The sequence below is a fragment of the Ostrinia nubilalis genome, chromosome 5 (genome assembly GCF_963855985.1).
Source record: "Ostrinia nubilalis chromosome 5, ilOstNubi1.1, whole genome shotgun sequence".
Classification (NCBI taxonomy): domain Eukaryota; kingdom Metazoa; phylum Arthropoda; class Insecta; order Lepidoptera; family Crambidae; genus Ostrinia; species Ostrinia nubilalis.
The window spans coordinates 14322755-14335747 of NC_087092.1; the positions used below are offsets into that span (position 1 = coordinate 14322755).

General features: G+C 38.1%; 1 protein-coding gene across 1 annotated transcript in view; it reads left to right on the top strand.

The window, feature by feature from the left end:
- The first annotated feature begins 1520 nt into the window (after positions 1 to 1520).
- Positions 1521 to 12993, top strand: part of LOC135071998 (serine/threonine-protein kinase NLK2-like) — a 159747-nt gene continuing 148274 nt past the window's right edge. Inside the window, 1 exon segment of the mRNA XM_063965916.1 lies at positions 1521 to 2066. Within this exon segment, the coding sequence (XP_063821986.1) occupies positions 1870 to 2066 (197 nt within the window). The 5' untranslated portion in view covers positions 1521 to 1869.

Sequence of the window (12993 nt, forward strand, 5' to 3'; positions counted from 1 at the left end):
AAGATGTTGCGTAGTTTCCCGAAGGCTGCCTAGCCAAGTTGGATTCGACGATTGACTCCCTTTTCGAAATTGGACCTACCTAGCTGGATCGTCAACAATCTCGAGGATTGAGCTCCCAACCGAAACTGGGTAGGGCGCAACATGGACATTGGACATAAGCTTTGTTTTGTCCATATTCATCCTCAGGCCTACCTGTTAGGAAACTCGATTAAGGTCTTTGAGCATTGTGCCAAGATCTTACAACGATTCTGCCATGACCACAATCAGTATCGTGGGCAAACCGAAGGTGAGTGATGTACTCGCCATTAATGTTTATGCCGAATCCTTTCCATTCAAGGAGTTTGAAAGCGTCTTCCAATGCAGTGGTGAACAGTTTAGGAGATATAACATCTCCCTGCCTAACGCCTCACTGCAGAGGAATCGTCCTCGTGCTCTGCTACTGTACTCGGACCGACATGGTGGCGTTTTTGTACAAGCACTTCAGCACCTCGATATACCGATAGTCAATACGGCACCGCTGAAGAGACTGTAAGCACTGCCCAAGACCCGAACGAATCGAAGACCTTCTCATAGTCTACGAACGCCAAGCATAGTGGCAAGTTATACTCGTCAATCTTCTGTATAACCTGTCGCAGCGTAAGCGCAAACAAAAATATGCCAGTGATTAAAAAAAAATTGTAAGAAAAATGCTTAAAATATTTACATATCTCATAAAAAAACAAAATACCTACAAAACCAATAAGTAGAGTAATCTTTATTAGTAGCTAATCTGATATCTTTAGGTTCTCTATACGTTCGCAATGTTCTTGTTACGACTCATGCCTAATACTTATAACAGATTTTTAGATAACTATGCAAAACCCAAAAGTACCGAAAGAACCGGGTTTTGAATTTTTAAAACCCGGTTCTTAAGCTGTCGAAAAAACCCGGGTTTTCCCGGTTCTTTCGGTTCCGGGATTACCCGGGTACAAACCCTACCTCCTACCTACTTACCCTCTTGAAACGAGCTGAAATTACTAAAGCGGGGTTATCTGTCATTTAACGTTATTTTCATAATATTCTTTTAAATTTTACAATTAATAAACAAAAAAAATCATAAGGCGATGCGTCGCAAATAGTCCTACCTACCTACATAGCATTTTTAAAGAAGTAACCCTACATTATTTTTCATACAATCAAACTTTTTAGTAAATCACCTTTGTCATATTTCAGTTTTTTTGAAGTTTAAAACGTAAAAAGTTTTAATTTAAAAGTTGTCTGGTTTTGCTTTGAAGATTATTTTTATGAACGTAGGTAATATAGTATAGTAGGTATTATTTTCTTTTATGCAGTGAGTGTCGAGTTCAACGTATTTAAAATATCTACCTCTACGTGAACCCAGACCAGAACAAACTTTTTTTGTTTCTTCAACCAACCCAAACCCAAGCAAGCAGCTGTTCACCGCGTCGCCGCCATTGTTATTTGCTGTCTCACTCTACCGCCGCGTCTTTCCTCCCTCCCCTCGTCTCCCAGTTTCGCTCGATTGTCGTGGCGTGCGGACGGCTGCTTGTCGCGTCGTCAAAAATTACGGATTGCTTTGATTCTTTGTCCAGGAAGAAGCCAGAGCCAAAGATAAACAGTCTCCCATATTATTTCCGCTACAAAACTTGTCGCTCCAGGTGAAATCTCGAGGTGTATCCCGTTCCGTGTGGTGTGCGTTCAGTGATTCCCGCATAGTCGATCGAGCATGAATAATAAAGAAGTAACCGGTGATATTGTCGTGCGTATTCTGAGAGGCGAAGTCTGGTGATAGGGCGAAGTGCCGAGGTTGCAGGGTCAGGCGTGTGATGGTGGAGAGTCAGCGGTGACGGCTGGCCGCGGAGCGGTTGGATGGCGGCTGTAAGCGGTCCCGCGCGGCACTCTCGCGTCTCGATGAGTGTGTCGATGTCGCTGATGCAGGGCGGTACGCAGAGCGCGCCGCAGGGCGCCATCCTGGCGGCGGCGGCGCCCTACTACCAGACGCCGGCCATACCCACAGACGTCCAGCCTGATCGCCCCATCGGTTACGGCGCCTTCGGGGTTGTATGGTGAGTCACTTTCCTAAATCTACCTTCTTTCATGTTCTAAATTGAAAACCTTGCTAATCTACCCGCCAAGTTTCCAAATTCGTTAACGTTTTTGATACTCGATATATGCTGAACTCTACAAACATTTAGTTTAACTTTAAATTCAAGTTGTATAAGTATTTGTTGCTCAGGATCATTTCTGTTGAAACAGAACTGGTAGAACTACTAAAGTTTCACAATGCTGATTAAACTGGTAACCATTTATTTATCCTGTCTCCGTTTGGGTTTATCAGTTCAGTTTTTAATTAAGGTAAGTAGGTAGGTACCTAAGTTAGCCAGTCTGACATCAATGAAATTTAGCTTGTTAGCATTCCACAATCCAAAAGTGAAGTAAATGATATACCTACCTACTAAAGCAATTCAAAATATGTTACCTACACAGTCATCTTAGGTAGAATAAAATCAATACATATCCAGGATCAAACTAATCTGTATTTACCTGCTCATTCATATTATAATAAAAGTTTACAAGTTTAATTAAGTTTCTTCAATTGCAATTATTAGCTAACAATATTAAGTTACATAATCATGCAGGTATTTAATAATAAACATGATGCTTCTTTAATTTTATAAATATTATTGTAACTAATTGTGCTGCTGATTGGTATAGCAATCAGTTTTTCACAATTTTCAGAATCAAATTGCAAAAAGAGTAAGGATCCTACATGGAATAGAAAAAATGCATGAGTAATTAGCCGATAATAATGCTAATTGATATTACACAATATTGGTTTGGAAGAAGTATTTGTTACAGATGATTTTATTTTTGAATAAAATAATCTTGTAAAAAGTATTAGAAATAAATGCTAAAGTTACTGAATTCATTTAGTTATTTACCAATTTATGATAAACTAGCTTTCCGCCCACGGCTTCGCCCGCGTGAAATTTCGTCTGTCACAGAAAAACTATCGCGCGCGTCCCTTTTTCAAAAACCGGGATAAAAACTATCCTATGTCCTTTCCCGGGACTCAAACTATCCCTGTGCCAAATTTCATCAAAATCGGTTCAGTGGTTTAGGCGTGAAAGAGAGACAGACAGACAGAGTTACTTTCGCATTTATAATATTGGTATAGATGTATTAGTCTGTTTCTTACTTTGAATTGCTTGATGGGTTTTATGTAGTATCTACACACATAATACTATGTAGGTATTTTATAAAAACTAGAACTTCCCACATACAATAGTTGAAGCACTTTCTAGAGTTCTAGTTCTACTTACTATGTTATTTTAATGTAAAGCATGGAACCAATTATAAAGTTTATAATCTTTGACATACACTACTTTGATTGAGATCAATAAGAAGTTATTTGAAAGAGAATCGCCACAATTTCGCGGAATCAATCTCGTGATATTGGCCCCGAGAAACTTTGACATCTAAAAGTTTGTAACATGTGCGAGTTAGGCAGTCCATGCGTCTAATCTGCGCCAGTTGGCCTATGTAAACACGTGGTGCTGGTATCGGTTGTCGCGGTGTATTGGATCCAGCGGCGACGACATAAGAGTGCTTTTCAATATTCATGTTTCCTACAATCGAATGCACATTGCGTCCACAGACCGCAGCGCCCATCAAACAAGTCTGTGCTTTATTGCTCAATATTTAGTTTGGTTTTCAACTAGCGAAGCCAACTGCTGTAGAGACAGAGATGCATTGCTCCGCCAACTTTGCCGTACCAAAAGTGTATCTTGCGCTTCGGCGATAAGGTCGAAGCTGTGCTCGGTAGCGACGGAAGTGAGTTCTGAAGTAGTGCAGCGGGGGTAGCGGCAGTTAGGTATGGGTGGATGCTTTGTGTGGACTTGTCGTGCGTAGGTAGGGCTCTGATGGCGCTTGCCGCGTCGATTGTGTGTGAACGACCGCGGCGAGGGGAGGCGCGCCTGATTATACCGAGCCCGCGCCGATCGCCGGTCGAGGGCCCTAAAACCCGGTCCGTAGTCTGCTCTGCTCCCGGTCCTTCCTGCACGGCCGTTGAATGCAAATAAGGAATCCTTAGCATTTTCTGACTACGGTGTCTTTAATTTATTCTGTGCTCTCGCATTTCGATATGAACCTGTTCAGCTATTAGTAGGTAAGGTACCTACCTACGTTGCATAGTACGGTCGGCTTCTCGTCGCCGCGTAATGATCCGCATCACGGCCGGCGTGGTGTGACAAGACAATCGCGATGTAATCTGTCATAATTGGTCGCACGAGTAGTTAGCCGTGAATGGACTACATTTAGGAAAGTAATTAAGGATAGTTGAAGCAGTCGGTACACATTAACAGCTAGAAATCGTATCGTTTAAAAGTTAAAACCTTACGTGAAGAAACTGGCATTATGTTGTCACATAAAAGAGACCTGGGAAAGCATTGAAGTTTCTACTAAAACTACCTCCGTGTTTTTTAATTGTTCCCACTATGTAGGTATTCTGTATTGAGAACAAATAAAAAAATAAGAGAGGAAATAACATCATCACGGCTAATAATGACATTGCTTAGAGGCAGAAAGAAAGGTGCATCAATCAATGTCGATTTATTTATCTATTTCCGCACAAGATCCTTCCTTGATAACCACTACGTTATGGGTTATGACAGTACGCGTTCGCACTTTGCAAAAAGGTTGCCATAGCGAAGCACGTGTAAAAATAACCTTTTGGGAGTTATTGATGAATTACACGCCCCGCGAAGCCTGGGCTGGCAATTGAGCATAATCGATCATCCTGTATGCGTGCCAGGTGACGCAGGCCTCTGCGTCTAATTCCAGGTCGTCCCAATAGTAAATTAATTACCACGGCGAGGTCTGATTGATCGGCGGAGTCCTCGCTCTCCCGCTCCTCCCTACCCGTATCTAATTGTTCCAGTCTCGATGTTGAAAAACTCGATCCTCCGCCTTTGTGTTCAATGTTCAGCCCAGAAAGGAGTTTCGAACGCTTTTTATAAAACTGTTCTTTCGAAAGTTGAACACCAATTTAGTTTCGCCTTTAACTCGTCCAGCATTTAGGTTGTTTCCTCCAATTTAACTGTTAACGATTTGGTAAAAAATCAATGGTGCGTCAGATTTTATTTCAAGTAACTTTAACGTCCAATGTCCGGTTTTATTTCAAACTCGTTTTGTTTTTGGTCAAGATACATGTACATATTGTAACCTATTGAAGTTACAGGTAGCAAATTTTTTACAGTCATATTTCACACCTACGTCTAAAACACGATCTAACTAAAAAACTGGCCGCAGTGTGAGAAATCCTAAAATTGTGTTTTTTAGCATAACGTCTTATCAAACTCTCATAGCAGCACAGCGAACGACACTCCTTTTTGCTATCAGTGAAGTGTTTGCCTAGGTCAGGAAAGCCTGATAAAGTGACAACGCACAGTAAATACGAATACTGCCAGTAAAGTTTTTTACCTGCCATTTTTTTCGCTGTTGCCGAGTTTTTTAGGCTCAACCGTTATAATGTTGACACGGTAATTAAATGCTTTAGTGACTGAGCCAATTTTACTGTATATGTAGCTATACAGCTGACAGCACATCAAACTTCATATTTTTGTTGCGAAATTGCGCCTTAAACACAGTTTTTCTCCCCATCAAAATTAAATAAAGAAGAATAATATCATATTAACAACGGAAGGTTACAAAATGCATATGTATTAGTCGTTTCGTGAATATGTTTTAGAAGAGTAGCATCGCGTGCACGTGAATGAAGGCACGTTCATGAAATGCAGCAAATCGTTGCGACTATCTTATCATTCTTTATCTTTTGTTCTCAAATAAGTCCCACGGAGAGCAGTCTCGGAATATACAAGGAATATTTCGTGGAGTTTCTCGAGCGGAGGTAATGGAGCCTGCGATGGCAGGATGCGGCAATGTCTCAAAGCAAAGCTTTTGCAGATTCCACGCTTTGCCATCTGAGGCTAGTGGTTGTGTTGTTGTTCAGCAAACAATTTTTGCAACCGTCACAAAAATATTTATACTGAAACTAGATAGCAAAAGTATATTAGATGAAAACTGGCATAATTTGGTACTACGCTTATTCTTAATTTTACGAGTTTAGTGATAAGTACCTGATTATGATTTGCTACCTGGTTTCATTGTTTGGTTTCTCATTAAAGTTTTGCAATACCATGAGTTACGACACGAGTAGCGTTTTACAATACCATGTTTGACTACACGTATTCCATGTTGAAGTCACACATCAAAGAGCATTGATGATAATTCCCTGTCAATCTTTATGCCAATCCTAAGGTCTTCAAGGTCTCACACTCGTTAGTTCAGGCATCAATAGGCCAAGATCACAACACAAATCTAGACTCTTAGTTTATTTATTTTAATTAAAAGCAATTATTCCAAGACCCATTCATAATTCATTAATGAAATGGCCTTGAAGAAGATAGATAGGTGTTAGCATTGAGGCTAGGTTACGCTTAATCAATGCTTTTTCTTTGATACGAAACTAATACAGCATCAATACGGATATACGCCGATGAGTTTATTTTATATCTTACAAAAAAAAGTAATACTTCGCGCGCACCGTAAAAATGCTTTTAAAACGCAAACAGTGATCTCGATGTTCACCTCAGATGCAGCAAGCCGGTATAACGGCGCCTGCACAGTCGAGCGGCCCGGTTACTGATCCAGGTCACACCGGCTTCGTGCGTTATGTGACGTCATCAACTCGCGCGTTAGGTAACCGGCTCATCATCGATAAACCGTTTTTGGGATATCGAATTGGTTCACTTTCGTGTTCTAGTTAGAGATTCTTTAGAAAATCAGGACAAAAGTCGCCTTTTGGAATGGTACAGGTACAAATTGTAGGAATGATGTTGATAGACAAATCTGCATTTAACATGGTCGTAGGCTGCACCAAGGTTAGCTGGTTTGTACAAAATCTTAATGCATCGCCAATTCCTGTTACGGAAACGACTCGGCAGCTTTTTGCCAGTCCGCAACCTCGGCTCTAATTCGAATAACTCTCGTAATGGTCATCGTCGAGGCATTGTTTAATGTTCATACGCCTTGTTTACAAAAATAACGAGAATAGAATACACGAAGCGACTAGAATAAGTGCGAATTCCTCAGTTATAAAATACTCCTTCAAACATCTAATTTGTAGATATCTGCCTGACCTATTACAGCTAGATAGTGTGTGAAATATTTTTTTTAGAATCAGTTCTTCTGCTGGTTTATAACAAAACATAATATTGTCAGTCTTAATGCGTCAGACAAGAATCGTATCGATTGATTAGCGTTCCTTCCGAAGCACTGCACAGAAAATTTAAGCTAGTTTTTGGGGACAAATACAATTTAAAGTGATTTGTCACTGGGATTCACTGGGTGGGTATAAAACCCAGAAGCCCTGAATCGAGTGAAGTAGGAATCCGTCGATCGTCCTCCCAGGCGTCTGTAAAACTCGGCCAAGATGCAAGTCAGCCATTAGGCTGATTATTTCTTGCGCCGTCACCAGCGGCATCGCTCGATAATTGGTGTCGTGAGAAAGTATCGCTGATTGACTAGCTTCAATGAAAATTTGAAAGCATCCATGAATATGAAAGTGGACATGGATTCATGTACTACACAGGAATATTTAAATTTTATTATCAGCCGTGGGGCTTTATTACCTGTATTATGTTGTTATTTTTCAGAACAACTAACTACTAGTGTACGCAACCTTTTTCAGTCTTTATTAACGAGTAACTAAAATAATTAAATGCAAAATACCGTATTATATTAGGCAATATTTAAAAATAACAGTTAAGCAACTCAATAACAAGTATACTCAAAAGTAGGTATTAGGCTTTTCAAGTCGATAAGGAAAGGACCGTGTTCAATAAATAACAAGGAGCTTAGCAGTAACCAGATTCATACCGGCATTTTCTGTGGCTATAAATACTTTGAAACTCTTATCTCGTCTGAAGATATTTCTAACATTTTATAAGAAAAGGCGATGAATGTGAAACTGTTCTATTCACTGTTGACTGTTTACTTAGCGTTTGTCGAGTGGCCCGCTCGAAACCTCAGCAACTGCGTCGATTTAAACTGCACGGGGCTTCCAAATAGGATCAGTGAATCGAGTTTGTGTACACTAGTCGAGTTAGAGCCTGCCCAGCCACACGCGATGCTTTTAGTATCGACGACCGGACTCTAGAAGAGCTGGTATTACGATAATTCGCTCCACAGGAGTCGAGAGAGTTGATTGGGGATAGAGCGTGCGGCGTATAAGGTAATTATTGTGCCTTCCAGGAAAATGTTATAGTTGAAAACCATTCTTAGATATTATTTATTTATGAATTTTGTGACTTTTCTTATCCCGATGTGCTTACGTAGTGATATTACAGCTAATATCATTAACTTATAGACTTAATAGACTTTATTAGTCTGATTCTAGCCAGCAAATAACTACAAATCTTTCCAAATTCAGAATATCTTGGTCTGTGATATCAAATTTCGATTCAACTGCTTCAGTCGCTGAAATGCGAATTAGTTTTAGTCGCACGCAATAGTTTTATCTCGGCGTGCGGTGTCTTGTTTGGCCAGGCTCTTATCAGGCGCATTGTAGAGACCGGCGGGGGGCGGGCACTCACTATAGATAGCAAATACTGAAAAAGGAAAATATACGCAAGTTTATTTTGAGCAATAAACGTCACGGTCAAACATTCGTTTAAAATAACCACAAGTGACCTGTATTAAACATGATCATATTTTAATACTACTGAGTGAACTAGCGAGTACATAATCTCGTTTTTAGAAAGAACTCGCCGCGTGTTCCAAGAATTTACTCGATTTATACAAACCAGTCTTTAATTACAAAGCGTTGTATAACGAGTCATCAAAACTCGGTACAGTCGTCCCCGAATCGTCGCTCGTTCTAAAAGTGTCTAGGCTGTTATCGGCCAGAAGCCGACAAGGGTCATTCCATCGTTTCGGGTGTTACATTCGTACACACATATTCAACAATTTCATGCATTTTGAAATAGTATTTTAATAATGTTAGTGTCTTAATCTGTCCGTTTTTAGTTGTTTCATCTAAATAATAAAGTTTGTACAGCTTATAATGTAGGATAACGAAAATATTAGTCGAAAAGTGTGCGTTTCGGGCGTTACGAGATTTTGCCTCTATGTTCTGACTGTTGCTGCATTTACTCGAAATTTAGCGAATTTTCTTAAGGGATCATACCTAAAACTTACAGGACTTCTAAAGTATGAAATTTACAAACCATGTAACATACAATCACTGTTAAATAAAACGTTTTACTATTTTTTTATAAATTTTTTCTTTGTTTCGGGTGTTACAATGGTTTTGTTTCGGGTGTTACGAGTACGAAAATTCATCGCGTTTTGTCGATAAAATCGGTGTTTTATTAGTCTCTAGGTACTACAAAATAAGGAGTACAACAAATAAACACAAATAGAGCGAATTCTGGTTTGAAATTACGAAGCAGCTTTTTTTAAAAAATATACAAAGTTCAAGTTTAGGGTCATTCCATGACAAATGTTACCGAGGGTGAAAAACTAAATATGTTCTTTTCGCATTAAATATGATGAATTTTGAAAGTAAACATTCCAAATTATAATGTGCAACAAAAAAAAAACTGAAAGAAACAAGTAATTTTTAAGTTATTAGTCTTCAAAGTCTATACTTAAGTCAACTGTCTGAATGATCATTTTCTCTCTAATTATTGGTAATACGATTTAAAAAAAACTATCAATCTGTGAAACGTTTTGCCACTATATAATTCGAGGGTATTTATCATAGTATTGGTAGATAGCGTCATAGTCCCAAAAAAACTGATAATCATCAAGTTTTAAGTGTGTTTTCTTGTTACTTCGGCGATGTAACACCCGAAACAGAAAAACAGGTATTTGTTTTATTATTGTACCTTACACATGGATTAGGGTAACAATATTTGGTAAAAGTAAGGTCATGGTAGTAATGATTTCAAATACTAACTAATATCTGAGCATGATACTAATTTAGTATGTTTCTTTCTTGATTAAAAACTGTAACACCCGAAACGTTTCGGGTATTACATCTTTATTTATATGTCGATAATGTGTGTATATTGCTTGGAGAAGTGAAAAAGTATTACTGTGAGGGTCCTTTGACCTCCCACTAGCGCTGGCATCGGAAAAGGAGTCATATTTCTCAATTTAAGACTTTTTTGAAATGTCGACTTAACACTAAAATTAAGGTATTGCCAAAAAGTGTCTATGTTTGACATTTCCAATAAATATCGTAATTAGAAATTAAAGTAATGCTATTTCAAGCCAAAAACAATAGAAAAAGCTATATTCTGAGGAAAAATTAAACTTGAACTTTGTATATTTTTTAAAAAAAGCTGCTTCGTAATTTCAAACCAGAATTCGCTCTATTTGTGTTTATTTGTTGTACTCCTTATTTTGTAGTACCTAGAGACTAATAAAACACCGATTTTATCGACAAAACGCGATGAATTTTCGTACTCGTAACACCCGAAACAAAACCATTGTAACACCCGAAACAAAGAAAAAATTTATAAAAAAATAGTAAAACGTTTTATTTAACAGTGATTGTATGTTACATGGTTTGTAAATTTCATACTTTAGAAGTCCTGTAAGTTTTAGGTATGATCCCTTAAGAAAATTCGCTAAATTTCGAGTAAATGCAGCAACAGTCAGAACATAGAGGCAAAATCTCGTAACGCCCGAAACGCACACTTTTCGACTAATATTTTCGTTATCCTACATTATAAGCTGTACAAACTTTATTATTTAGATGAAACAACTAAAAACGGACAGATTAAGACACTAACATTATTAAAATACTATTTCAAAATGCATGAAATTGTTGAATATGTGTGTACGAATGTAACACCCGAAACGATGGAATGACCCTTTAATTTTTCCTCAGAATATAGCTTTTTCTATTGTTTTTGGCTTGAAATAGCATTACTTTAATTTCTAATTACGATATTTATTGGAAATGTCAAACATAGACACTTTTTGGCAATACCTTAATTTTAGTGTTAAGTCGACATTTCAAAAAAGTCTTAAATTGAGAAATATGACTCCTTTTCCGATGCCAGCGCTAGTGGGAGGTCAAAGGACCCTCACAGTAATACTTTTTCACTTCTCCAAGCAATATACACACATTATCGACATATAAATAAAGATGTAATACCCGAAACGTTTCGGGTGTTACAGTTTTTAATCAAGAAAGAAACATACTAAATTAGTATCATGCTCAGATATTAGTTAGTATTTGAAATCATTACTACCATGACCTTACTTTTACCAAATATTGTTACCCTAATCCATGTGTAAGGTACAATAATAAAACAAATACCTGTTTTTCTGTTTCGGGTGTTACATCGCCGAAGTAACAAGAAAACACACTTAAAACTTGATGATTATCAGTTTTTTTGGGACTATGACGCTATCTACCAATACTATGATAAATACCCTCGAATTATATAGTGGCAAAACGTTTCACAGATTGATAGTTTTTTTTAAATCGTATTACCAATAATTAGAGAGAAAATGATCATTCAGACAGTTGACTTAAGTATAGACTTTGAAGACTAATAACTTAAAAATTACTTGTTTCTTTCAGTTTTTTTTTTGTTGCACATTATAATTTGGAATGTTTACTTTCAAAATTCATCATATTTAATGCGAAAAGAACATATTTAGTTTTTCACCCTCGGTAACATTTGTCATGGAATGACCCACAAGGTACCGCTGCCGCCAGCTCACCGGCGCCGATAACAATCCGACGCTCCGCAGTTCGACCGCGGACCGACGTTGCGTAATTAGGTTAATCGCAAAACCACTTGCCGACCGCGACCAACGATTGGAATAATAAAGTAGCGAGACTTTTCTGGCATAGAGTATACTCGACCTCGCGACCTTCCTATTTCTGGACTTAAACTTATCGTGGTAATATTTTTGTCCCAAACAAAAACAGTACGTGATCAAACAGAAATGTTGTGAATACTTTAAGCCATCGGATTCGGGGATTTGATAACAAAACTGCTATCATTTCGCCAAATTTATTATACATAGTTGGTTTAAGTTTCTGTAGTCACGTTCAGCACGTTTAATATAGGTTATCCTGAAAATATTTCTCACTAATCAGATTATTACGAAATTGCTATTAATTGCCTCAATTTTGTAACCTAGGGCTTTTTCGGCGGCCCAGTTTGTAAGTCGTGGCAATAGTCCAGTTTGTAATTTTGTCTTGTAAGAATTCTCACATAACATCGAAATAAGTTTGCGACCTTGTCCTCTGATGCAATTCTTCGTTAATCTTGAACTCGAAGATTGCGTCTCTTTTATTTCCCTTTTTCACAATGAAATCGGACGTTTGAATTCGGCCGTATCTCCTCAAAAGAGCGCAATTGTAAACCGTGTCACTGAATGGAGCCGGTGGCGAATGTTGGCGCAAATGCCGGAATCGTCCCGTACACACGTCGGGTTCAATCAACCGGGCGATTTTGTTTATCGCGTAGGTGGTAACCTTGCAGGGGTGCTAAGACTAACTGGCTGGTTTCATTACAAAAAGGTGGATTTTAAAATAAAATATTGTTTTAGACATTACTTAGGTACCTCCTACCTATTTGGAATTTGTTCAACTTCTTGGCAACTCATTAGCAGTAAGTTGTGGTGACACAGTTGCGAGGTGTGATCTCAAGGCCAACTTACTTACATACAATCTTTAAAAAGAAAATTTATCTTTGATGTTCTTTAGTAAATCCTCGAAATATTTCTAACTAATCAGTTTATGAATCATTGGTATAATTTTACAAATTAAAATCGATTGACTTATTAATTAAACGGATTAATCACCTAGTTCGAACGTCCAATCTCCTCACGTTTCGTAGCATTTATCATCATAATCATTGTATGTAATAGTAATTGCTTCCAATAAACAATTGACATGAC